The sequence below is a fragment of the Peromyscus eremicus genome, chromosome 12 (genome assembly GCF_949786415.1).
Source record: "Peromyscus eremicus chromosome 12, PerEre_H2_v1, whole genome shotgun sequence".
NCBI classification, from domain to species: Eukaryota; Metazoa; Chordata; class Mammalia; order Rodentia; family Cricetidae; genus Peromyscus; species Peromyscus eremicus.
The window spans coordinates 36,485,544-36,513,478 of NC_081428.1; the positions used below are offsets into that span (position 1 = coordinate 36,485,544).

The window sequence follows — 27,935 nt, forward strand, 5'->3', positions numbered from 1 at the left end:
CTGATCACACCTCACTCTTGCTACATTCCTCTCCCCAAACCAGAATAGGATGGGTCAAGGCACTCATACACCATTTTGTAACCTTCAGTAGAACCAAGAAAATCTACTCACTTCTCTCTGAAGAACAATGATTAGGAAGAGAAGCAAAAATATTCCTCATCTCTGTCTGAAATATTACACTTCAAATATCATCAGTGTCTTCTTTTAGACTAGATTATAAATAGCCAAAGCACACCTTCCTGAATCACAAGATGGCCACAGGATATGCAGACATTCACTGTGGGTCACAGGCCCCAGTCAGTATAGGGTTTTAGTAACAATAAGACTAGGCTCTTTAAGGGACATTTGAAACAGACTTCTTTTCACAGCCGATCATGTAAGAGTTCACCTCTCAATCACTAATTGGCAGTCTCAGCAAAATGAAGCCAAGCATGAAATAGTTAGTGATCCAACTATTGCTGCAGACTGCCTCCTCTGAGCAGTCCAACATCAGAAGCCGTGAGCAAAAGGCATAGAAAAGAAAAGCACTTTGGATTTTATTACTATGGCCATGGACAGCCATTGAAGGATGTTTAAGCAAGAGAATAATGTGATTACAGTCGCACTTCTAGAAGACCACTCGAGTGTTGATTTAGGCTATGAATGCAAGGCAAGGAACAAGATGGGAAACAGAGCCACATGTATCTTTTCAGAAATCCAAGCTATAAAAGTTCAAGGCCTAAGATGTCCCCAGCTAAGACTCCTAGCAATGGTGGAGAGGGTGCCTGAACTAGCCTTCCCCTGCACTCAGATTGGTATTTACCCTAATTGTCATCATAGAACCTATATCCAGTGACTGATGGAAGCAGATGCAGAGACCCACAGCCAAGCACTGGGTGGAGCTTCTGGAGTTCAGTTGAAGAGAGTTAGGAGGGATTATAGGAGCAAAGGGGATCAAGATCATGATGGGAAAAACCACAGAGACAGCTGACTCAAGCTAATAGGAGCTCACAGACTCTGAACTGACTGACAGCTGGGGAACCTGCATGGGACTGAACTAGACCCTCTGAATGTGGGTGACAGTTGCATGGCTTGATCTGTTTGTGGGGACCCTAGCAATGGGACCAGAACCTATCCCAGGCACATGAACTGACTTTTTTAGGGCCCATTCCCTATGGTGGGATGCCTTACTCAGCCTCGATGAAGGGAAAGGGTCTTAGTCTTGCCCCAACTTTGTATGTCAGCCAGTGTTGACTACCCAAGGGAAGCCTTACCCTCTGTGAAGAGTGAAGGCAGGGTGACATGGGGGGAGGTGGGCGAGATGGGAGAAGGGAAAGGAGGGGGACCAGTGGTTGGTATGTAAAATAATTAATAATAATAACAATAATAATAATAATAATAATAATAATAATAATAATAAGAGTTAAGAAAAAAGTTCAAGGCCTAAATTATAAAATGAGAATAAAGTTGAGATCAGGAGAAAAGAGAATGAATTTATTGTCTAGCACCATACACAAACAATATTTATGTGTTGTGTTCACTGAATAGATATGGAAAGAGGAAAGAAGTAGATATTTCTCATTTTTTTTGTACAAATAGTGGGTGTTATACATGCTAAGAGAAGAACAGGAACAAGTTCTGGAGAGTAAATGAGATGATTTGGGGCATTCTGAGGCAGAGATGCCTGTGGGATAGTCAAGTGGAAATTCCATAGGTGCATAACTTCTAGATTGAATTTGAGGTAAAATATCTGAGCTATGGAGCTAGAGAGATAGCTCAGCAGTTAAGAGTGTGTACTATTCTTGAGTCAGTTTCTAACTGACTACACAGGGCTGCTCAAAACTCCCTGTAGCTTGAGCTCCAGGATATACCACCCCCTTCTGGCTTCCATGGGTTCCTACACTCATGTATACATACCCACATGTAGACACTTGTCTATAACGTAATTACTTTTTGTTCCAAAGATATAGGCTAACGGTGTACATTTGAAATTGGCCAGCACATCGATTATTATTGAAGACATTAACATACTTAGAAAATAAAGAATGCAAATAAACAGAGAAAAAGAAGGCAACTTTCTAAAGCACCAAGATTCAAGACATGATTCCCCCCGACACACACACACACCAAAATAAAAAATAAAAAAATAACCAAAGGAGATTGAGAAAGAAAAGCCAGACTGGTAATGCAGGAAACATGGATGGAGCCACATCATAAAAGCCAAAAGAGAAGGCTGTGTCAAGGAATGTAATACACAAGTCTTCACAAAGATTCAGAAAACACGAAGTGGAGTATTAAGTGGATTTAGAAATGGGATGCATAGGTTTATGAGCAGCCTCAAAAGGACAAATTTTTATAAAATTTATGAGATAATAAAGAGGGAATACAAAGTCAAAATAAAAATCAATGCATAATAATAACTTTTATTTCCATAAACCTATAGGCAAGATAAATAGAGAAAATGTTTCTTGATTTTTGTTCTCATATTTTCTTGAAAATACAGTGTTCATGCTTTACTATTGAGAGAACATCATAATAGAAACATACTACAAAAATAAGTCTACATTCATGGAAGAGGAAATCACATCATACCTCTAAAGCCAAATCATTTCCTCTAGGTTTCCTGTAACACAGGGTTAACAGACTTAATGGTGGCTATAGCAAAGCTATCTAGCTGTGAAAATGGCTGTAGTCATCATTTTTAATTGATTGCATTTTGAGACTGAATAATCGTCTTATTTATAAAATAAGAAGAATCTCAAATTAGAAAATGACCCCCCAAAATGGAAAAAGAATACGTAGGTCAAGGCAGATGCAGGGTTCTGATTGATGTCCACAGATCCATGATGAAGTGACTGCCATGCTCTAAGAGCCCGGCCACACACAGACCAGAAGTTGCATCCTTCATCTAAGTTGTCAGCTTGGTTCAATTCCAAAACCTAATCTCTCTGAAACAAATGGAAATTTTTGTGAGTGATTTTTCTATCCTTGTTCATGACAGAGGCATATGAACTTTTTGTTTTAATATATTTGTGTTTGAAAAACAAAATGAACCAGAGTTCCCAGGGTATCATGCCTGAAACTAATCTTTATTCTTATTATCATGAGGGCCAGGATTGGATTTCCCTGTCTTCCCACTCATGCCACAGTCCCACTGCCATCCACACACTCTGTTTCTAGTCCCAGAGAATTGAGACACTTTAGTGTAATGAGATGGCCTGGTTGGTTTTGTGTTTACAAAATGATGACAAGCACCTCCACATGAGAAGTCCCTCCATCCCCCAAGTTCCAAGAACACATGCCTGTCTCAGATTAATGTTGGATTAAGGAAACATGACCATCAATCTTTGTGACAGAATGCCTCTCGAACATGCCAGCTGGGGAGATGGCTTGGTGCATAAGAGTGCTTGCTCTGCAAACATGGGCATTAATCTGAGTTTGAATTGCCACCACCCACATTACAAAAAAAACAGCTGAGCATGATTGTGTGTGCCTATATCCCCAGTATCAGAGATAGAGATAGTAGAAACTCAAGAGCTTGCTGGCCACCCAGCCAGCCAAACCAAAATAGCAAGCTTCCAATTCAGTGAGAAATCCTGTCTTATGGCTGCAGGGCAGAAAATAAAAGATTTGATGTCCTTCTCTAGCTTCTTCATAACCGCATGCATGTAATACACACATGCATACACACACACACACACACACACACACACACACACACACACACAAACACTAAAGAGCCTGAGTGGATAATGAGCAGCCACTCATCACTAGACTCTCCTTTACTCCAGTATCCCCAAACTCCAGGTTTTTCTCATTTCTACACCAACACAGGCATTGTTCTTTCATCAACACTCCCATGGTTTTTATTCCACCCTAATTGCCTTTGTCTCAAGAATTCAACTGAGCCAGGGCGGTGGCGGTGCACGCCTTTGATCCCAGCACTTGGGAGGTAGAAGCAGTCAGATCTCTGTGAGTGCAAGGCCAGCCTGGGCTACAGAGTGAGTGCCAGGAAAGGCACAAAGGTACACAGAGAAACCCTGTCTCAAAAAACAAAACAAAACAAAACAAAAATTACAACAACAACAAAAAAGAATTCACCTGAGAAACTTTTAATCTTTCTGTTGACAAGATAAGTGGGGAGAAAATAAGATGATCAAAGAGAATATAGAAGGCTACGAACCCCACAGTTTAATAGTTTTCTGCTAGCAAATTAGCAATTTCATAAATCCCATTGGTAGCCTTTCCTTGCAAACACCTGAGTATCTATAGGAAAGATGTCAATCTATGGCTTTCAGGACTGGGAAGAGCAGTGCTCACTCTTGTCTTCTACTGACATTCCTCTGCCCGATACTTCCCCAGGGGCATATTTTCATTTCTGTAGAGCTCCCAATATACTATTTTAAAAAGTGTATGGACATATATGAGATCATGGTGATTTATATAAGAATGTCCTTAAATCCAACCAACTGCTAAATAGATTTTCAAAATTACCATCTTGATGGAGCCAGGCAACCTTCCATAAATGCAGTGTACCCTTATTAATCACTTTATAATAATTTCCTCCCAAAGAGTTATTTATAATTGTCACATGGTACATAATCCTTTGTAGAATGGGTCTGGCTGGGATCAAGGTTATGTGTAGAAGAGCAGTGGAGGCCATGCCTGAGTGGACTTCTGTTCCTTTTCCTCTCTGTGTCCTCTCTTCCACAACTGTCAGGATCAACCTTGTAGTTCCCAATTCCAGGTGGGTATAATCCTACAGAGTCCAGGGATGGATCTGGCCATCTGAAGTTTAATAATATACAAAGTGACCTGATTACCATAAGGTGTCCTTTCAGGAAGCCCTACCTACCTTCCCCACCCTACCACATCTCCCAGCACATTCATTCTCCATCCATTCCAATGCTCCAGGCTCTGGCGTCAGCTAGGCATATTAGACCGCAGTCAGCTAGCTGCACTCTTTGGCGGTGCTGCAATGCAATTAAGAAATAACATTCCTAGGGCTTCATGTATAGAGCTCAGTGGTAGAACCCTTGCTTACTATAAGAAAGTCCCTACCTTTGATACATAGTATTACAAAAAGAAAAAAGAAGGGAAAGAGTAGGTAGCGGGGAGAGAAAATAACATTTCCAATTCTGTTCCAAGCCCACTGAAAGTCACTGGCAAACAATTTTGTGCTTTTTAAACATCAATTCATATATGTTATCTGGGGATATGAAGCAATTGCTCAGATGGATTGTGCTGGTCTGTAATGGTCAATGGGCTCATTAGTCATATTCTGCTTCAGCTAAGGCACATTGTAAATATTTTCACTATTCACTGGCCATGGCTAGGGATCTTGTAAATGTGTAGTTCTTAGTAACTTTAATTACTATCTTCCTTAGTACATACAAGTGGATGGTTGGATTTTCAAGCATTTGGTTTACAGTGAATAAGGAAGGTAGAGAAATAATCGTCCCAGTGCTGTAATGCTTCTGCTTCAGAAAATGATGAGAAACCTAAGACCAAATAAAACTATCATCTTGTATGCAGTTAATAATTTTCAACAATTTAATATACAATTTTCCATCCATTTTCAAAAGGTTTTTCACAACACTGACTATATTATCAACATCTACAAAATTGTTTATGTCCATAAACAAGCCTTGAGCAATGTGTTTTGTTTTGATTTTTGTCGCTGGTACTTTATTGATGTTTTGTCATACAGAAATAACTGGCTAGTCAAACCTGTGCAGAAACTGCACAATAATCAGCTTTGTGGAAGGAAGGTAGAATATGAAGCATTGGTCAGAAAGCATGAAGTTCCTACCTGCCCACAAGACAATTTAAACTGAATGAGCTACTCTTCTGGCACAAGATAATTAATTACAATACTGCCTATAACTGTCGTAGTACTGATACATATTCTGTGTTACAAACAATAACAATTAGTACCACTTATTGAGACTGTACTGTGTGCTAATCATTGTATCTACTGAGTACTTTCATTACTTCTTTCTTTAATTATCACTACTGTTGTTCCATGGCTCAGATAAGGAAAGGGAGACTCAAGGAGGCTGTTTGTCAAAAACAAACAAACAAACAAACAAACAAAAACAAAAAAAAACCACAAGGTTCATCAACTCCAAAGTCTATATTCACTCAGACCACACAGTAGGGAATAACAGAAAATCTACAGATGTTTCTTAGCCCTGCACTATTCTGAACATATGAGTATAAGAAAAGAAGGTGCATTTTTATTTTTCCAGTTAGATTTCTTTGTGCTAAATAAGACTTCATAGATGAAATTTATTAAAAAGCCTTTTAAAATATTTGGATGTAGCACATCCTGTCACTTTATTGTTTTTACCGAGTAAATACAACGATGTAGTGTAGCTGAAGAGCTTCTCTCCAGGTCCCGCCAAGCCCCTGAGGACCCTGCAACCACTTATAAAATAATCACTCAGAAACTTATATTAATTAAACTGCTGGGCCATTAGCTCAGGCCTACCACTGACTAGCTCTTACACTTAAACTCAGCCCATTTCTATTAATCTACATGTTGCCACATGTTCTGTGGCTTTACCTGTTGCCTTTACATGCTGCTCCCTGGGCGGCAGGCTGGAGTGAGGACTCAGCCTTCCTGTTCCCAGAGATCTCTTCTCTGCTTGTCCCGTCTATACTTCCTGCCTGGCTACTGGCCAATCAGCATTTTATTTATACAGAGCTATATACACAGCAATGTAGAGCATATGCCCTCTTCATATAGATAAATAGCACAGAAATAGACATATACTCCCTAAGCATCTCCCTACAATGTGCAGCCGCTTGAAGAACACTAGCTGAGAACAGATATAACTACAACAACATAGAGAGATGAAGGAAATATGGCAAGAACATATTTCCAGAATGACATCCTTAGGCATGTCTATAGATTGGATTTTCTGGTGCTGCACACACGTGTGGCTTCTTCGTGCCGGCAATGGCCGACATTACATCATGACGCTTTCCCGCTTAGCTCAGATGCTATGCTCCTGTCATTGTTTGTGGAGTACTGTGACTTGATTCCATAGTGATATAATGACAGTTACTGCCAATACATGGTGACTGCATGTGATATGACATTTGTTTTTACTCTGGATTATTTCCTCACAAAAGACTTTCATTGAGATCCAGTGGCCTATCTCTCTTTAGGGACCATGTGACCATGTTCTGGGTACTCTACTCAGAATTCTGAGAGATTACTTTAAATGCATTTTTTCCTCTCTTACACTTATCTCTCTTTGTGTAGTTACCTATAATTTTGATTATTATCCCTGTATGTTTTACCAGTTATCAATCTTATTATGCATATTTAATAATCTGAACAATTAAAAACAGAAGTTACTGAATAAAGCCTGACAAAACTTAATGCCTCTAACTTAACACAGTTAAGAATCAGACTGCAAACATTATTCACTCATTCCCCTTAAGCATTAAGTAGAGGCAAGATACATGTTTCCAAGCATTTGATACTTTAGGATATTTTGAGTCAAATCATGCTTTAATTTCTAGTCTCAAAATTATTTCATTAATTTGTGATCAAGTTAAATAATAGGCTCTATTGAAAAGAATGCAATGTAAAATCTTGAAAATTTGAAAAAATGCAAAGTAAAATTTTCTTTCAGTGACTGGATGGGCAATGTATATATTCAGATGTTGATATATGAATTAACCAAATGTAGAGAAGAATAGCCATTGAATCAAGAGAACTGCCTGTAAAAGTGATAATATTCCTTAGTGCTGAGAGTCCAGGTGTGAACTGCTACATCCAGCTTACAATATATACTTCGAAAATGTGAGCTTCTGGCTAAACTAGGAAGATGTTTCAGGTGAGCAACTCCACTAATCACGAAAGACCAGAGATTTCCACAATCTCAGCCAAAAATAGACTGAATTTATCACTGTACAGGCTTGATAAGAAAGGGCATTTATTGTTTATTAGGCAATGTTCAGGAGAATTCATGTGAGGATGATCGTGTCCAACTCTGAAAGCCAGAATATAGCAGCATTTTTCAACTTCAGTATAAGATAAAATGAAATCAAAATTACCGCACGGCTGCTGTGAACAATGCAGGGCCCCTGACCTAACTAAATCAAGTGCCAAGCCAGCTGCAGAAAAGGCCATGGAGTTAACTAGCTTACTTATGTGTGTGCAAGAAAGGAAATTATGACAATGGAAGACTTGGGGAGCAACTGGGAATGCTTTTCAATGGGGAAATAGGCCATTTCTGTCATTAGTTTTAAAGGCTGTTTGTTCTCCCATCGATTTTCTATGTTAATGACATAAAATTAGCAAATCACATTTCTACTCATCAGTTGCATAAAATTGTGAAATCTCAAGAGGTACTCCAGTGTCATCTCAGGGTTGAGAAAGAGACTTATCCAACTTTCCCTGTGCATCAAGAAGACTATAAACTAGGTGTTAAGGTACATGACTATAATCCTGGAACTCTAGAGGCTGAGGCAGAAGGATCAAGAGTTTGAGGCCAGGCTGAGCCACATAGTGAAATACTATTTCACAAAAAAAAAATTAAAAAATTTAAAAAAAGAAAAGAAATGAGAATATAAAGGAAATGTAAATTTAACTTATTTTTTTTTAATTTTGTTCCATTTTAACAAAATTCTCCAACAAGTAATTCCATTTATTAAAGCCATATTGTTCTAAAATAAGACATTCACCTATGGTTACTTATACTAACAGTCAATAAGGGTGTCCTAATCTTTTGAGAGTTAGTTGTGAAATACCGTGGTACTTCCTTAAAGATTATGTTATAGACACTGACTAAATAATTCAGGAAAATTATGCAGAAGCTATTTTGAATTCTCTTACATATTCAGAATGCATGCTTGACAACTGGAGATTCTAAGGAATGCTGTCATTCAAAAATCTAGTTAAATTTGTTTGCCACGGTGGTTCTTATTTAGTATTTCATATATGAATTTTTATTTGATGATCTTTATTAACATATATACAGCTATGAAACTTGGAAGAAACATTGCAACAATCTAGAGCCTGTCATTAGATGCTATGATAGCTTTTCAAATTTGAGCATGACTCATTTTTGTTTTGCATAAAATTGTGACTCGTTCTGTTATTAACTAGACTGAAACAACCCACAGTTAAATGGCTTTATCATTATGGTTTAGCTTCCAGAATAGAAATTATTGAAATATACTGGAACATGTTCTTATGTTGTTGCTCTATGTGGTAGCATGAACCTTAGAGAGTAAAGCCTAAAAATGAGGCAGACTAAAGTCTCATGTAATAACAATTTTATTCAAAGCATCAGACAATTTATGTTGTGAGGGTATTCTGTGGGCTAAGCAAGGTCATGTAAGCAAAGCTCACTTGGGTCCAACTTGTATTTAGTCACAAGGGCAAGGTCACATGAGTTTAGGTTGTATATGGTCAGGAGGACAACTCATACATGGAATCCTCATTCTGAATAAGAATGGGTACGATGATGGATAATCTGAGGTAAACCCGCTCCTATTTACTGCACCTAGGAGGGGTTTTAAAGCACATTCCAAGACCATCCCATGTTATGGAGGAACAGAAGTTACCAGACTCTTGTCTTATTTACTTGGAGTTGTCTTACAAGCTCTCAGAAATCTCACACAGCTTCATTCATGGACTGTGTTCCAATATTCCTGTAAGAAGAATACTACAATGTTTCACTAGAATGATATAAGCATAAAATCCTGAGTTATTTTACTATAATTTCTAAGATAATTCCATTTGATTCCTCCCAACTTTAGTTAATATGTATGTGTGCTATGAATACACATATATGTATGCATGCATTCACACATATCTTTCCTGGTCTTTCTGAAATAATGCCTTTATATTTATTTGTGCTTAAAGTATAAAATATTCTCAATTCAAATACTTTTCACATATATTTTAGAAACTAAAATGATTGAGATAATACATTTTTAATATCTATCAGTACTATATTCCTTGACTTATTAGCCCAAATTTCATTGACATTTGATTTATTTTATGTCTTTATATCAATGTTTTGAGCTAAAATGCCCATACACTATGCTTGGTTATATGTAAATCCTACTTGTGCAATTAAGTGTTATGATATCAGAAATTATTTTTAAATAAGGCTATTATTTTTGAATGTTTAAAAACATAATTTGAAGTTTGATCAATGAATTCATCATTAAAGAAGAAACATCACAGTAAGTGTAGGGCCAGTAAAAGGACATGGATTCCTCTTTTTAAATTTATTTATTTTACACTGGGCTGTAGTTTTTCCTTTCAGTCCCTCCCCCAAGCCCCCTCTGTCCCCACACCTCAATGCACTCCTGTTTCTGTTTAGAAAAGGGCAGGTCTCCCATGAGTATCAACAAAACATGGCATGTTAAGCTGCAGTAAGACTAAGCATCTCCCCAAGTATTAAGGCTGGGCAAGGTGACCCAGTATGAGGAGGAGGGTCCCAAAAGCCAGGAAAAGAGTCAGCAACAGCCCCTGGTCCCACTGTTAGGAGTTCTAGGACAGAAACACAACTGTAGCACATAGCAGAGTGCCTAGGTCAGTCCCATGCAGGCTCTCTGTTGAAGGTTCAGTTTCTGTGAGCTCTTGTAAGCCCAGGTTAGTTGATTCTCTGGGATTTCATGTGGTGAAGGGCATGGATTCCTAAGAAAATAGTAATCATGAACAGCTGCTACTCTCCATGCGGAAAGAGTAGGCAGACTAGGCTTCAAGTTTCAAAACAATTTCATAAGAGAAAACATACAAAGGAATATAGAAAAATGGATCTTCTAAAGATCTAGCAAATGTAATAATACCCATAGTGGCTTAAAAAAAAAAAAAGCAGAAAATGTCAAAAGAAATGACTGATTTGATTTTTTTTTAAAGTTTTTTCTAATTACTTGCTGAATAAGACAGAAAATTAGGGTTCATTCAAATAAAAGATAAAATATTACATACAAGAATATTGCAAAAGGAAAAACTAAAAATGACTAAGTCTGGCTTATCTGGCTTTTAAATGCTATGTTTCATTTCCCTGTAGAATGCCAGAATCCCCCGGTGATGTTCCCGAATATCCATTGTTCGTCACAGTTGGTGACTGGTTGGATTCTATAAAGATGGGTCAATACAAGAGTAACTTCATGGCGGCAGGCTTTACAACGTTTGATCTGATTTCAAGAATGAGCATCGAGTAAGTAGTTCTAGGCTTATTGCTGTAATTAGATATTCTGCTCATGGAATTTCAAATTCACATGTCCAATCACAAATACCTTTCCTAAGGCTAGTATGTGATTTCTCTCATTATCATTCCAGTGGAAGCTGGAAGTTACACTTTCAACCATTATTCTTTTAAAGAATATATTTAATTCAAATGGATGTGTGGCATTGTTGTAAATGCCTCCCAAATACATATTGATCTTATTCACATCATAGACATTACATCAACATAGTGTTTGTTGCCTTGGTAAATTGTTATTCATATATACTAATAAACCATAATTAGTTCCTACTACATTCATTAAAGCAATCTACTTAAAGTGTTACTTTGCCATTTTAGAGATCCTTCTGTGTATTATCATGTTCAGACATCTTCCATTGTCTCAAAGATCATTCTTTGCCTACATCCAATAGAAATGTTCAAAATGTGGATTAAAGATATTATAACAATGGAGCCATGTGAAACTGCCATTGTTTTAAGATAGGAATGCAACTTTATATGGTTCAAAATAATGACAGTTTTTTAAGTCAAATACTGGCTTTTATTGATTCTTATGAATTATTTCTCATATATGCACAAACAAGTACAGAGACTAATGTAACAAATTCCAGTGTACCTACCACCAAGTTTATGAGATAATCCATTCATAAGACAGTTGAAGCTCTGTGTGTACCCCACTTCCACCACAGCTCCCACCCCATCCCAAGGTCATCCCTGTTCTGTATTTAATGTTTATTAGTCTGTGTGTGTCTAATTTACATATTTCATGTAAATTTAAAAATTCATCTAAGAGGTTATGTTTTGTTCTTGCTTTTCTCACCCAACATTGGAGATTCATTTGCATTCATGCCTATAAATCTAGTTCATCAGTTTGGGCTACTGTGGGGGACTCCACCGTTTTTAAAATCTGTCTTAGTGCAAGTACTTTTGAATTGTACAATTTTTGTATCCATTTTTGTGTGTGTGTATCTCTTAAGCACGGCAGTGCAGTTGCTTTAGGGTTGTAGAATATGTACATTTCCCCAAAATTACTAATTTTGCTTAATGTCATTTTCATACCCATTTTCTACAAAGAAAGATATACCCTCTACGACTCATTCTTCTGATTCTCCAGACATCCCTTCACAACCCACAGTCTCCTCTTCAGACTATGGCTGCACACCTTAGGTTTATGCTTCCATCCTGGATTTAAGTATCATGCTACAACAGGTCCTCTCTGAATAGCCTGCAAATGAAACTCTGGCCCACTGCAGATTACCACTACCTCTACCCTACATGCTCTGTATTTTCTATGACTGTTGCAAATCTATATAACTAATTGAATTCTAAATAGTCTTATGCCAATAGAAATGTAAACATTCTATCTGGATATGGAACTTTTCTTTATATCATTAAATTTGAGATTACATTAATTTAGAATATTTTATGGAATAAGGGAGAATAAAATAAACAATTTTTGCTATCCATTTATATGACTACTTAACAATTAACCAACACATTTTTTTTCAAATGTAACATGGCATATAGTTAACATAGCTAAATGTTCATTTTCTCTGGCTTGTATTTATTAAATCTATATGCTTAAAATCTCTCTCCCCCCCCCATCCCTTCTTCTCTGTCTCTTCTCCCTTCTCTCCCCTCTCATATTCTCTCAGTGATATTAGACGAATTGGAGTCATACTCATTGGACATCAGAGACGAATAGTCAGCAGCATACAGACTTTACGTTTACATATGATGCACATACAGGAGAAGGGATTTCATGTATGAAAGTACTATAAACACCTGTATTTTGTGCCTCAGCATTTCTACAAAGAAAGATATACCCTCTACGACTCATTCTTCTGATTCTCCAGACATCCCTTCACAACCCACAGTCTCCTCTTCAGACTATGGCTGCACACCTTAGGTTTATGCTTCCATCCTGGATTTAAGTATCACGCTACAACAGGTCCTCTCTGAATAGCCTGCAAATGAAACTCTGGCCCACTGCAGATTACCACTACATAATGATAAATAACTCAGCATGAATGTATAACTTTGTATAGAAATGTTTGGGAAGTGTTCATGGACTTAACCTAAAGGAATTTGTCCAGGTGTGGCATCTTCAAGATGTATGTAGAGTTTGATGATAGATAAGAAAGAAATAGTTGATCATTCTTCCATGTTTTGTGATCGAGTAGCTTCCAACTTGACATGCTTCTTTTTTGATAGTTTTACTCAACTCTACGGGTTGTACTGTTGTTTTATTTTTAATACCTTAACTGTTGGTGCCTGATGTTGTTACAACGATTTGCAGAAACGATCAATGATTCCATATAGTGCATTTGTGTCAGGTGTGACTACTGTATGAAGGGCATTGTTGGGGAGGGAGATGGACAAAAATACTGTGCTTTTAAATATTCTAAGGCTGGGTTTGTCTATATTTTTAAATTGACTTTATAGGGTTATACATATTTCATAGTAGGTGGTTGTTTAGAGGCTTTTCCCCCCTCTAATTTTTTACTAACTATACTGTATTTCTCTAGTATGTTACAAGAATCACCCTTGGAAAGGCCAAAAGTGAGCCCATTACTCTGATAGTTTTCATAGACAGATGCATGGAGTAAATCTATGGCTGTTCCCTTGGATTCATCTTCACAAGTTTGAAAAACAATTATCAAAGCGTTGAGAAAGTTAACTGTTCACAATGAAAAATTTTTAAAATAAAAGGTCTAAAATGGTAGCCATAGATTAAATGGGAAATTATTTATTCAATTTAAGATAGCTTGCAGTGGCCCAAGGTAATAAACACATGGAGTTGATTGATAACCACTGTATTTTCCAACTTTAACAATTCCAATATTTTTGTTCACAAAAATAAGTTACATGAACACTCTGAATGGTTTTCCAAATCTTCTAAGAAATTAGTATGAATAACATAAACATGATATAAATATATCTCACATTAAGCATATATATGCATATATACATATATATAATGTGTAAACCTTGGTCCATCATAGTATATAAAAATAAGAACACATTTGAGATGTGTTGTCATAATCTTCTCTGAGGCTTGCAGCAAAAAAAAAAGCAAATATATTTTTCCAATGAATTTGTCAGCTTATCAAAATAGTGCTCCTTTTAAAATAAACTCAACCATAAAATCATCTGCTCCCTGTGAAACTACAAAAATTACCATTGTGATGAGTGAAGAATAAGCTGGAAGAAAAATGCAGATCAGATAGTCTAAAGATGTGGATTTAGCGAACCAATTTTTATTTGATGTCAGAGACAAAGGTATCCTCTTCACATACACAAATTCCTACCTAAACTTTCCTAAGAAAAGATAAAGTTATTTCTATTTAAGGACCCTCACTTTTCCTTTTATTCTTGTTTGTAAGATTTTTTTTCTTTTCATATGAGATCCTTTTATATAATTTCTTTACCTGACTCATCTTCTTGGGTTTTTTTCCTCCTATTGCAGCTTAATTTTTCTCATTTCAAGAGATAAAAGGATGTCTTTAGAGCATCCTTAACTATACAGAAAAAGGAAAGAATGGAATTCCATCCCTTTTTAAGTAAGTGTGTCAGAAATAGCTACTAATATTTTCTAGCCACCTACATGCATGGCCATGCATCACTCATAGACTCTCTGCAGTTTGCTTGATACATTTACACAAATCTGGATACATTTAGGGGAAATACAAAATTTCCATATTTATCTGTCTTTAAATATCTATAAAATGATAACAGATGTAAACAGATGATTAAATTTATTAATCATATATATTTATTTTTATAAAACAACAAAAGGTATTTAGACAAATAAGAAATAGAATAATATGGTCCATCATAGGACTCTGTCTGCAGCATCTGTATGCCTTGATATAACAAATTCTATAATAGTATTTAAAATTCTGTGGAATTTACATTCAGTGATGGCAAGATTAAAAATCTGTTAACATTCTTCTTTTAAAAGTCTGATGATGCAACTCTATTTCTATTTAATTTGCATTTCTATGTCTTTCCTGATTTATTACAAAATTCTCTTTCTACTCTCTATCTCCATATCTTCTTCCAAGTTTTGTAAAATTACATTTATAATTTACCAAGCTATGAGCATGATAATGTTAAGTGTAATTATGAACTTCATTATAAACAGAACAAGGCAGAAGTATGTGCAAAATTAAACAGAAATATTAAATTATAAGAATATTTCTTTGCTGCCTAATGGTCATGCACCCTATGATTCAAGAGAAATTAAGATCTGGGGATATGAATGGTTAAAACACCAAATGCAGTTGACAATATAACAAGAAACAATCTGAGATTTCTTTGGTGCCTACGTTCAATAACAAGTATAAGACAAAATAAGCTAATGACTTTCATAATTACAGTTAGGAATAACTTCTTATATCTAGAGTATGCATATACATTATATACTTGCTTTTAAAAAATCTTAATCAATTCTAATGAGTGAGTTCTTAGAATTTTGAAAATCAGACCATGTAAATTTTTTATTTTCTCAAAGTCAACTTCTGGTCTATAGCCAAAAAAATGTACAATGAAGAATGAAGATGGTGTATTTAAATCATTCAGTTAAAAAATATCTGAAATGATGCCAGTGTAACAGGAAGAAAGAATTACAGAAAATTTGCAAAGTTTCTCTGTAACTGCTGATAAATGTGTTGTGCATGCTATAATCACAGATTTATTACACTGTGTATCACTTCTTAAAATCTACCCAGCTACAAACTGAATAAGGCAGCCTTCCAATCATAACTCTAAAGCCTCACATAGCCCATAACAGAAAAAAATTGAAATTTAATCTGTGAAAAGTTAAGTTTTTATAAAGCTCTCTATGGCAGTGATAGTGAAGAGGAAATTGCATACCATCCAACCTGTGTTCTAAACATCTGCTTTGATACCTTTCTCTATTAAATTTATGCTCTGGGAGAAAATCAGTTAAACTCTCATCTCAAGAGTTTTTATCAGTATTGCCTTTTTCTATTCCTTTATTAAATTTTTCAGCCCTCTCCATTTTTTGTTCCAATCTCCTTCTGTTTCAGGTTCTATCAATACACTCATTATATCAGCACAGTGAAGCAGAGCACGTCTAAAAATGCCTTGTAAGTTTCCATAGAAGGGACAGGATGGCAGGGCAGGTTGGAAAAAAGTATACTTTTAACATGTTAGGTCTCAGCATACAAATGGGAGCCCTTCAGGTTAGAAGCTGTGAGCTCTGACTTTGCTTAACAGAAAACTACGCACAAAGGGAAGAAATTCAAAATAGATTGCTCCTTCACCTTCGGTGGGCTAAGTCTAATACTAATTGAAAAGAAATTAGTATTTTAATAATCCACTGTTAACTTATAGGGGATCTGTGTTTTTATACATAAAAGAGATTTAAAGCCGATAAAAGCATGATCCTAATTAGTCTTAATAATAAAAACCTAGAGTCAGGTATCAGGGTAAAAGCTGAAAGATCAGAGAACCAAAGGAGCAGCCACAGTCACCTCTTACCTCTCCAACTCCTCAGACTGAAAAGGGCAGAGCTCCTGTCTCTGCCCTGCCTTATCACTTCCTCTCTCTGCCCAGCCATATCACTTCCTGTCTCCTGTTTCTACAGACCTCCAGACCTTTATGGTTGACTAGTGGCTAGCTCCAACTTCTGATCTTCAGGTAAGCTTTATTTGTCAGAACACAAACAAAGTATCACCACAGCAGATACATCAGTTCTTATATTATTATCTCCTTAACTTTCACAACTACATGAAATTTCATGTAGTCAGATAAACTCTTACTCATAATTAATCAAAACATATTTGATACTTTTTTTTAAACAGTAGAGGAGTATACTGGGTACAACTGGGGATGTTCATTTGTCCTTCACATGTTCAACTCATATAACTTTTCCTTTTTATGATCAACATTTCCAACATCCTTTCTGATTTTTATAATGTTCAGAAAGGTATAAGTTTTATTTACTGTAGTTGAACAAAACAACATGCCTCCCATACACATTATTTTTTCACAAAAATGAATTTAAGTATGCTGTTATTGGCTCCTATTGATGCCTGAGTTTAAATTTTAGAGATTGGAGCCTCTTTGCAGTTTACTATGGTGACTTTGTCATGGGGGATTAGATCTTGCTATAGAATAAAACTAAACAAACAGGAGCTAAGTCAAGTGTGAAGTGCATTTTCAATTCCTGTTAGAAAGATGTATTTTGAATCTTGGAATCTCTTAAAACTCTTCTCAAACATCCATTACTCTGTTTGGTAAAGGGAATCATACTTGTGGGTTCTCTAAGATACTCTCATCAGAAGTCAGTACATATATGAAATCGTTCTTCAGATAGCCTGTAAAAACATCATTTTTTTCAAACCAAACCTGAAACTAATCTCCCACCTGAGCTAATTTTTCTAGCAGATGTAATGTATGCACTTCAAAGCTTATACAAAATCCTTTCCGACAGGATCCATTAACCAGGGAAAGAAGTGATTACCCATGACTAGAATGAACAGAGCCAAAGGGAAGAAAAACCTTATGTTGCATAAAAATATATTGCATATTCCCCTCACTGTTCCCTTTAAAAGTCAAGACTTTAGGCAGATGTTTTAAAGATTTATTAGAAAAACAGTAGGGTTTTGTTATACAGAGATGTGACATGATACATATGTCTCCTGGGAATGAAGTTGGAAAGGTCTAGAAGTCACAGGTTGTCTAGATGTAATTGAACTAACCTCTTTTACTGACTAGTACTTAGATTCAAATTATCAATAGGTCAAATTATTTTGAAACTATTGATATATATGTGAGTTCTTTGCCCTTGGATCAAGTGTTTTTGGTTTGGTTGGCAGATTTCTCTTTTGAAATCACAGAATGTAACTAAAAGTTTAGCTTTTCAAGTTACTGCATTTAAAATGAAACAAGTAAATTAAGAGAACTTCAATGTCTAAGAGAGGTAAAGGACTTCTAAATAAACCAGTTTTTCCAAAAGAATCTGACAACTACAATACTTGTGCATCTCAGTGATGTCCAGTCACTCCTACTTTATAATAAATAACACTTTCCAGCCGGGTGGTGGTGGCTCACGCCTTTAATCCCAGCACTTGGGAGGCAGAGCCAGGCAGATCTCTGTGAGTTCCAGGCCAGCCTGGGCTACCAAGTGAGTTCCAGGAAAAGGTGCAAAGCTACACAGAGAAACCCTGTCTCAAAAAACCAAAAATAAATAAATAAATAAATAAATAAATAAATAACACTTTCCTAATAAAAGCAAATTTTATAGCGAAAACAAAGCAATGTCCTTTCTTAAATTGCTATACTCATTAGTCACACTGCCATCCTTTTTAAAAAAAAAAAAGAATTTTTGATTTGTTTCATATTAAGAGAAATTTTCAAAGGATAATTCTCCTACTCTTATGTACAACCATTTTTTTTTAAGAATATCAGAGCCACTAAAGAAATAGTACCAGTCAAAACAGGATAAAGGATAACACAATACAGAGAGTTATGCATACTATGAAGGTGTTGCACCATTGAGCCACATCCATCCCTAGGGCAAATTGTTTCCAGTTTTGTATTATCAAATAAGGTACAGGTTAACCATACATTTATCCCACAAGTTGTAAATTCAACAAGTATTTATTCTATTAATAATACTCTCTCAAGTAACATATCTGTCCTTATCCATGTTTCTATATCATACTTATCTTCTAGTGGTCTTTAATTTGCCACAATCGAATTCTAGTTGGTATGTTATCAAATCAAATAGAAAATCAGAATAACTAAAAAGTGGATAATAATGCTACTAAGGGATCCCTACTCAGTTGGCATCAGGATCTCCATGTCAATAGTCCTCACTGAAAGGAAGATCCAATGTTGTCTCCACATACTATGTGATTATAAAGAAAACTCTAGGGACATAAGAATCATTGTTTTCCATATATCATGTTCAGATTTTATATTTAGTCATAATTGTTTTCATGAGGTAAACATGAACTTAAGTACAAAGCAATATTGATATAAACCTTATTGTTTGTGTTTTTTGTGCTGGTGATAAGCCTAAGGCCTTGTCACAGAGGGTAAGCACTCTACCCGAGTTACTCCCCCAGCTGATATCAGCATTTCAGTACAAGTCTGTTCATATCTGTAGTTCCTACACAAGACACTCTTCTGTTTTCTCCCTTCCAGAAAGAGCCAATATCATTTTAAGTGTTGAAAATCATGACATATGGCTTGAAAAAAAAAAGCCAAATCCTAAAAACAAACCACAAATTTCCAAGGTTTTATCTGGAATACTCTGCTGCTTCTGGGGTGTCATAAATCTTTTCTACATTGAATTATTTGTAGAATTAGCTGTTTGTGTTTTAGACAGAACTTGCTTTAACATATTTTTCATTTAAACACATCTTCATTCAATCTGAAAGGCTGAAACGCTATTAATTTTATTGCCTCAATTTGACAGGGAAAGTAATATTCTCTCCTCATAATCCTGAACTATAGATATTATCAAATCCATGATGAAATTTTAACTGGGCATGCTTTGTTGTCATGTATTTGTTTTCCTTTACTGAATCTACTTAAAATAACGTCTTTAGAAACTCTAAGAAAATAAAAACGAGTAGCCACTCACTTGCTAGGGAATTTGTAAATGAATGAGCTACTTTCCCATCAAAGTGCTTCATATGATCATTGTTAAAACCAAATTGTTCTCATACTCACTGATATATTATCTAAAAATATCATTGCCATATACACTTAAAGTATTGTTGAGACAATGGTGAATATTACTGACAATAAATGAATAATGAAGCTTTTAAATTTTTCTGCAATATATGGAAAGCAAAGTTTAATGTACATAAATGTTTTTCATTGGAGTTTTTAATTTAATGTGTTTTCTCTTCCTGTGCTATATATATAGTTCTTCAAGGAAAATCATATTAATATATTGATACTATGCAAAACTCTCATTTTCTTTTTATAAAAACATGGAGCTGTTGTTCAATTTTATTGTTTTTAATTAATCCTTTGAGAGTGGGAGAAATTTAAATAAAACTTGAAATGGGAGCATTTTAGGGTAAGAGGGGCACAACATTAGATCAGTAGTAACAAAAATGAATGTGAGGAACACTTGATTTTAAGGGTCATGAATGTGTTTCATTTCTGATATCATACTAATTATTTCACTAATATCATTCCCCCTCAGATTGTGACATTGAAAACCTGTATGTAGAAAATAAATGCCTTTAGGAGATTTTTTTCCCCATTAACTTAGTTTTCATTTTGTGTGCAAGGAAAAATACCTTGAAAGGGTAAACTATACTTGTAATAACAGCATACATGAAAGATCAGAAGCATATCATTAATTTTAACTTTAATACAGAATATTACAGAACTAAAGGTAGTAAAAAGAGTAGCTTGTGTTAGAGGGGTTACTTCATTTAAAAAGAAAACTATTAAAAAAGAATCAGTTAACATTCTGTCATGTTGTTCTCACTTTTAATTTTGAAATAAATGAATTTTGAGGGTGTGAATATATAATGTGAATAATTCTACTCATTTTTGTGAAAATATATATTGACATTAAAATAGAAAAATATCTTATGAAAACACCGAAATTAAACAACTTTTTAAAATACTAGAAGGCTATGGCCATATCTGAACATTCTTGTAGTAATGCTTTTGATTTCTAAGAAACATAAGCAAAAGATTTTTGAACTAATAATTCATTAAATGTGACTCTCAAAATATTTTGTGTTAATGAATTATCCAATTCATAGATTTTTTTAAACTTGTCATTAAATTTGAAACAGTATCTAAAAGATACTGAAGAGATGCTGTGAAAGGGTTTACAATCAACATAAATTTAAGCAGTTATATGGATTTTACACAATATTAAATGTTTTTAAAATGCAGTATCTTCATATAAATTTTATGTGACACTTTGGTTTTTATGTGCCACCTTAGAACTCTAAATAATTGTATTCTTTATTTCCCTAGTTGCTTTCAGAGCCACTCCTAGAAGTTTGGAGTTTGTTTTGCTTTGCCCAGTTTTGGAAATAGAGTCTCGCTTTGTGGCCCAGGCTGGCCTCAGTATCCTCTCCCCTCTGTCGCTGGGTGCTGAAAGTACAGAGTTGTGTACCTGGACTGTAGTTGCATGTTATATATTTTCATTCAATCACATAATATTAGTAACTTTCCAATTCTCTTAGCTAGAATTTCTTGTTCTTTTTTCAAAGAATTCTTCTTTTATCTCATACTATTCAGATATTCTATAAGATCAGGTAGAAAAAGCAAATTGTTTTACTTTCTCTACAAGAGAAACACAAAAAAGAGGTTCACAACTCACTTAGTGAATTTAGGATAATAATGTTTAATTTTTCTAGTCATTTTTTTACTTATGTTTATTTGATATTTAAGATTTCACTGAATACAATGTTCAAAAAAAACAAATAACTATTCCATTTTATATAATCTATTTATTTTCTTCCAAGTCTCCAAAACCTTCTGAAAAAATATAATATTCCATTTTCCTATTTTATAACCTTAACCACTTTGCATTAAATATAGAAGTATCTATAATTTAATGTATATGATCAGAATAGCATGATTTGCCTAATTTTTATCCTATTTATACTATGTGATATTTAAAACAACAACAAAATAAAGCAAATCATGTCAGTTTACTGGCCCAAACCTGTAAAATTCCTCAACTTTAAAATAAGTATATACGCTTACATAAAGATTTATTTTGAATATGTTTATTATAAATACAGACATCCAACAAAAGCACTAAGGGTTAAGTGATGACCAAGACAAGCAAGGTCCAAGATTATGAAATTGACATTTTAGTAGTAAAGACAAACAATAGCCATGCATTATACTGATAATCATGTTACATATACATTACAGTTACAAGTGACTGTGACTTCACAGTAAGTGGTAAAATAAATCGGTACAGATATGATTTTAAACTGCAATCCAGAAAACTGGAAGGAACATCCATGAGAGGAGCAAGAACAAAGTTATAAGTAAGGGAGTAGCTAGCAGTTGGGAATTTGGAGTGTATGAGAATATAGAGAGCGATACATAGTAGTGAGGAGAATAGAGAATCAAAGAGCATGAACAAGGCTGTGGTGATTTAGTAAAAAGTGGTAGCTCTTGGGAGATGCTGAATACAGAGACAAATGGAACAGTTTTGGATGATTTCAAACCAGGTTTACTCATCAGTAGTTGGGATTGGGATTGGGAATGAGGGATGAAGAAGACAGAAAAACCAAAACTAAATTTGCATTTGGGGAAGCAGCAATTGATTGAATGGCAGTGAAATAGGAGCTTTGAAGGGGAAAATCAATTTTGGCTTTGGCTGTATGATGTCAGAAATAAACAGCAGCTATTCAAGTGGAACTATAAGTAGGCAGCTATAGTCTTAGAGATAGCTCAGTGGTAGACTGTTTTACTTGCAAGATTGATGACATGAGTTTAAGCCCAGGAGTCATCATTTAAAAAACCTAACATCATGGCACTCTTGTAATTCCACAGCTGGTAGATGTAGACAAGAAGATCCCTGAGGCTTGCTGGTCAGCTAGTTTAGCTGTAAGTTCGAGGTCAATGAAAGACCTGACTCAACATAATGGTGGACAGCAACTAAGGACACTCAAATTTGTCATCTGGCCTCTACATGCACAGGCACACACTAGCATGCACATATGCACAGTTGTAAACAGTTGTATCTGAGACTTCAAAAGAGCTATTAAGACTGGAGATCAGAATTGAAATTCATTAGTCTATATATCAGTGTTTACATTTTAAAACCAAGAATAACCCTGTACAATAGATAGAAAAATATGCCCAGGATTGAACTTTAAAAAAAAAAAAAAATCCAGTGCTTAGGGGTTAGGCAGAGAACAAGAAGTTAATAATGTAAACCAAGAAGTAAAAGGTAAGGTACAGAAAAGAGAAATGTAGTTGAGTGGGTGCTTTTAAGTCAAGATCAGGGCTAGAGAGATGGCTTAACAGTGTGTACTTGCAGAGGACCTGAGTTTGGCTTTAGCACCTACATGCAGGAGCTTAAAACAGTCGCCCATCATTGTAGCTCCAGGGGATCTATGCCCTCTTCCGGGCTCTAGGGCATTCCCACACATGTGCACATACACAGAGACACATGCATACAAAGTTAAAAATAACAGAAATAAGTCTAAAAGAAAAGAAAAAAGTCAAGATCACACCAAAGTAATGGTCATTGGATATGACAACTTTGTCCAGAATGTTCTCCTTGAAGTCCTTACTGAGGGCAGTCTCTATGAAACAGTGAAGTGAAAGCCTGCCTGGAATAGACTGAGAAATACAAAATGGAATCAGAATCTGTAAACAAGTCTTCAGAAGTATTTGTTGTGACAGAAGCCAAGAAAAAATAGGCCTGTAGCAAAGGAGCTCGGGTCAAGAGAGTTCTGGGTTTTGTTTTTTATTTTGTTTAGAGGAAGGATGCTAAAGCATATTTGCATACTAATGAGAGTGATTTGGCAGAGTGGAAACTGATTATGCAGGAGAGAAGGTAATTACAGAAAAAGGCTGAAGAGGTAGAAGGTTTGTTGGTATTCACGCTAAGTATAAAGGTTAATTTGAAAAGGAACAGGTACAAGGAACTCCAGTGCAAGGGAAGAGATTATGCACTATGCAGATAAACTGATAGATCTGTGATAGAAAGGCAAAAACATTGCTTTGTGAGTAGTTTGATTTGAGCAAGAAAAGTCAATGTTGGGGTTGGGAAGGAAGGGTAGGATATTTACATATATATATAATTTGCATACACAGATTTGATGGGACTTTATGTATAATAAATAGTGAGGAAAACAAACTATCTCAAAGGCATCTTCATCAAATATCAGTTTTAAGATAACTTATTAGAAGACCTGACACTTTGTTTTTCAAGGATTCGAATGAGTCTTCTCTGTCCATATTGTAGAGATTGAGGATTTCTCAAGGGTATGAGTATTTCTTCTGTTTCCTTACTTATGTTTGCCTGTGACAGAGTATATGGCAGAAACATTTGGTACATATTCTATTTTAAAAGCTATGAAAATTAAAATTAGTCTTGAAAGAGGTATAGTATTTATTTAGCCTGTCAATATTCTCAAATCCTATTTTGGAGGGGTTTCCGAACCCATCTAAATTTTAAAAAGAAATAAAGTAGGTGAGCAGATGTTAATATTCTAAGATAAATTGCTTTTGCTTTTGTTCCACATAGAAAACACTCAAATATTTTGCCATTTAGAAGTACATGGGCAATATAAGGTTGTTTTGTTCATTGTCCCACTCAACTTAACAGACAGGATTTTTTTCTTAAACAGTGCTTGGTGCTTCATTTCTGGATAAGCTGTATCTGATGTGTGGGAATTTAAAGATGCATATTGCTTCTTTGGGCTTTATGTGAAATCAGATTGTGACTAATGGGATTAGATTGTTCTCCAGATTTTTGCTGTTCTAGCATAACCAAAATATAAATATATAAGTATACATGTAAATGTTTATCTGCTTAAACACTTTAGATATTTAAATGGCCACCTCAAATTTTAAATGGTAGACATTTTCAATGCACTCAAAATATTAAGAATGAAAGTCTTTGTGACACATATCCTAACAAAAAAAATAGTAAATTGTGTATTTCTTTTTTTATTGTTTTCTTGAGACAGGGTTTCTCTGTGTGACAGTCCTAGCTGTCCTGAAACTCATTGTGTAGCCCAGGCTGTCCTCAAACTCACAGAGATCCGCCTCTCTCTGCCTCCCGAGTACTGGGATTAAAGGTGTACACCACCACCGCCTAGCTAGTGTATTTCTATAAAATACCTAGATAACATCTGTCTAGAAGAACTTATTTAATCTCTCACAGAGATTATATTTGACTAATCAAAAACTGCAGTCATAATATTTTCCTTCCACAAGTTAAAGACTTTCAAAGTCTTTCTTTGTAAACTGACCTGAAGCTATTAATCATCAAATGTGAGCATTATAGCCGTCTATTCTTGCAAGAGAGTATGTATCTGTTTATGACAATAAGGAAGGATAGCACCACATTATGTTTTCTCAGTTTGGAATCATATCACTATTTAGGGCATATATGTTTCCTCCCAAGTTGTTTATACAATCTGTTTTCTTCTTAGTTGTAATTACAATATGGTAGAGACACAAATGCAGCAAAATGGTGTTACTCAAACTGCAATCCCACCTACTACCTACTTGACCATAGTAGAGGAGTAGTCCAGATTGATTGGAAAGTGGTACTATTTTCATCTTATAAAAATCTACTATAATATTCATGTAAATTTTCATGTGCTGGCATGCATACAAGTTAATAGTGTTATAGAATGTCCAGCTCTCAATATGAGGGATTGTTTATGGTAAATTGCATTATGTATGTCATCTATTTGCTGAAAGAATATGGTGTTTAGCAAAACAACCTGCTGAGCAACATAGTAAGATTTTTGTACAAAGTACAAATTGCTAATTATTGTATTTTATTTTTCTATTATTTCCTAAAAGGCATTATCAGGGTCTTACAGATGGAGAAAGCCTGTTTATTAAAATATCTATTACCAAATAAAAGTTACAGTTTTGGTGGTTGAATTTGTGATGTTTTGTACTGTTATATGCAAGTATATTATTGTAATTTACTAATTTACTTTTTAGTATATACTTCTAGGTATTGTTTAGAACTTTAATAATTCTGTATGCAAAACATAGTTGTAATTTTTCAAAATAATTACAGACTTTGAGGTCTAGGCATAAATTCACACATATCACTATAACGAATGGATACATATTTTTGTAGTGATTTTATACTGGCAAATATTTTATGAGATTCAGATGAATGAAATTATGTATTACAGAGGTAGTTTATATACATACACATATAGCACACCCACAATATCAACTGTTCTAACAAATCTTTAGACCATCACTAAAGATTTCCATCGAAAAATATCCAATAAATTATAAATCTGAGATTTTCCAGATTCCTTGTAAGTTGCTAATAAGAAAATACATCTGAGAGATGGCTCAGAGGTTAAGAGCACTGACTGCTCTTCCAGTTCAATTCCTAGCAACCACATGGTGACTCACAACCATCTGTAACGAGATCTGGTGTCCTCTGCTAGCATGCAGGCAGAACACTGTACACATAATAAATAAATCTTAAAAAAAGAAAAGAAGAAGAAAATACATGTGCACTATTCTGAGTTGGTCCAATGTATCTCAGACTTGTATAATTGTTGAACTGTAGTTCCAACAAGCCACTGTGACATGAAAGGTGGTATCTAACACTCTCCTAGACATGTGTCTTAAGTAGACTTGAGAAAATTAATACTGTTTTCAAAGCTTGTTGTGCTCACAATAAAATCAAGAAGGTCAAATTAACTTTGTAAGTCAAATGGAATAATTTTATGTCGTGTTTCTGGGTAAACGCTAGAGAGGTTACAGCTGCCAACCATCAAAACAGCAGATGCAAACATCTGAAATATTTCATTATTTTAGGGTTCATCTTTTCAATGTTTTCTGGATCACCAAATAGAATTTAGGCATCGTGCAAACTCTTTAATCTCTAATAACAATAAATTATCAACTACACTTCTCTAAAGTAACTGTTCACCTTTTAGTTAAAATCATCTAAGTGGAGGATAAAGAGGTGGCTCAGTGGTTTAAAGCAATGTGGCTCTTACAGAGGAACTAGGTTTGATTCTCAGCACTCACATGGTGGCTCACACCCATCCCTAATTCCAGTCCCAGGAGATATGATGCCCTCTGCTGGCCTCTTCCTGAATCAAGTACTCATGTGGTGCATATACATATAAGCAGACAAAACACATAAAATAAAATGAATAAGGCCAATAAAGTATCATCTAAGTTTACTATAAAGTTGGTTGTTCAGTCTGTCTCTTATATTTGAGTTTTCTCCAAATGCTTTGTACCAAGAAAAACTGAACTCAGCTTAAAAGAGGCAAAGGAAAAAAAATTTCTAGCACATAAGCTCTATGCTATGTCTAAGGGGAAAATACTATATAAGCATCCACATTTTGTTAAAGTGAGTCACAATATTCAGGATCAAAGAGAAGTGTTTAATAGCTCCCTGTAAACGTATCTGGTGTCAGAACTTAAAGGACAACCACATCAGGGATTGAGTTGATTTTCTTTGGGTAATAAAAAAAAACTCAGGACAAAGGAAAGTACTGCCTGAACACTTGCTAACAATCAGACATGTATACTTTTCTTTCTTAAGTCCTCAAAACCACTAGATAAAATACCTTTTTGAAGATGAAATACATAGATGGGTTAATTTTCCTAGACTACAAAGTATAGCATATATCCATTATCTATTTTAACAAGGACATTCATGCCATTGTTTTACATATGTATATCAGTCTTCTTCACTCACTTTGTTTTTTGCCTTCCAAGCGTCAGGGGATCAGAACTACACCCTATTCCATGTTATGAACATATGGGAATTTGGAAAGGCAACAGAAAAAGCACTCCATAGTAATACACGTTCAAGTGTCTTTACCACCAAGTCTTTGGAATTCCTTTCAGTTTCTTTCCTTCCTTTTTTTTTTTTCCCCACCTCCATAGTCAAGTTACTAGGCCAGATTAAAAAAACAAGTATGGTAGTTAAAAATACCGCTAGCTAGTGAAAAGGTAAAATAACATCTCACACTTATGCTAAGAAGTGAAATGAAGAGATGAAACTTGAAA

General features: G+C 35.1%; 1 protein-coding gene across 1 annotated transcript in view; it reads left to right on the forward strand.

The window, feature by feature from the left end:
* Positions 1-12,974, forward strand: part of LOC131922440 (ephrin type-A receptor 6) — a 902,384-nt gene extending 889,410 nt beyond the window's left edge. Inside the window, exons 17-18 of the mRNA XM_059277230.1 lie at positions 11,028-11,177; positions 12,860-12,974. Of these exons, the coding sequence (XP_059133213.1) occupies positions 11,028-11,177; positions 12,860-12,974 (265 nt within the window). The remainder of the gene's footprint in view (positions 1-11,027; positions 11,178-12,859) is intronic.
* Positions 12,975-27,935: the final 14,961 nt, after the last annotated feature.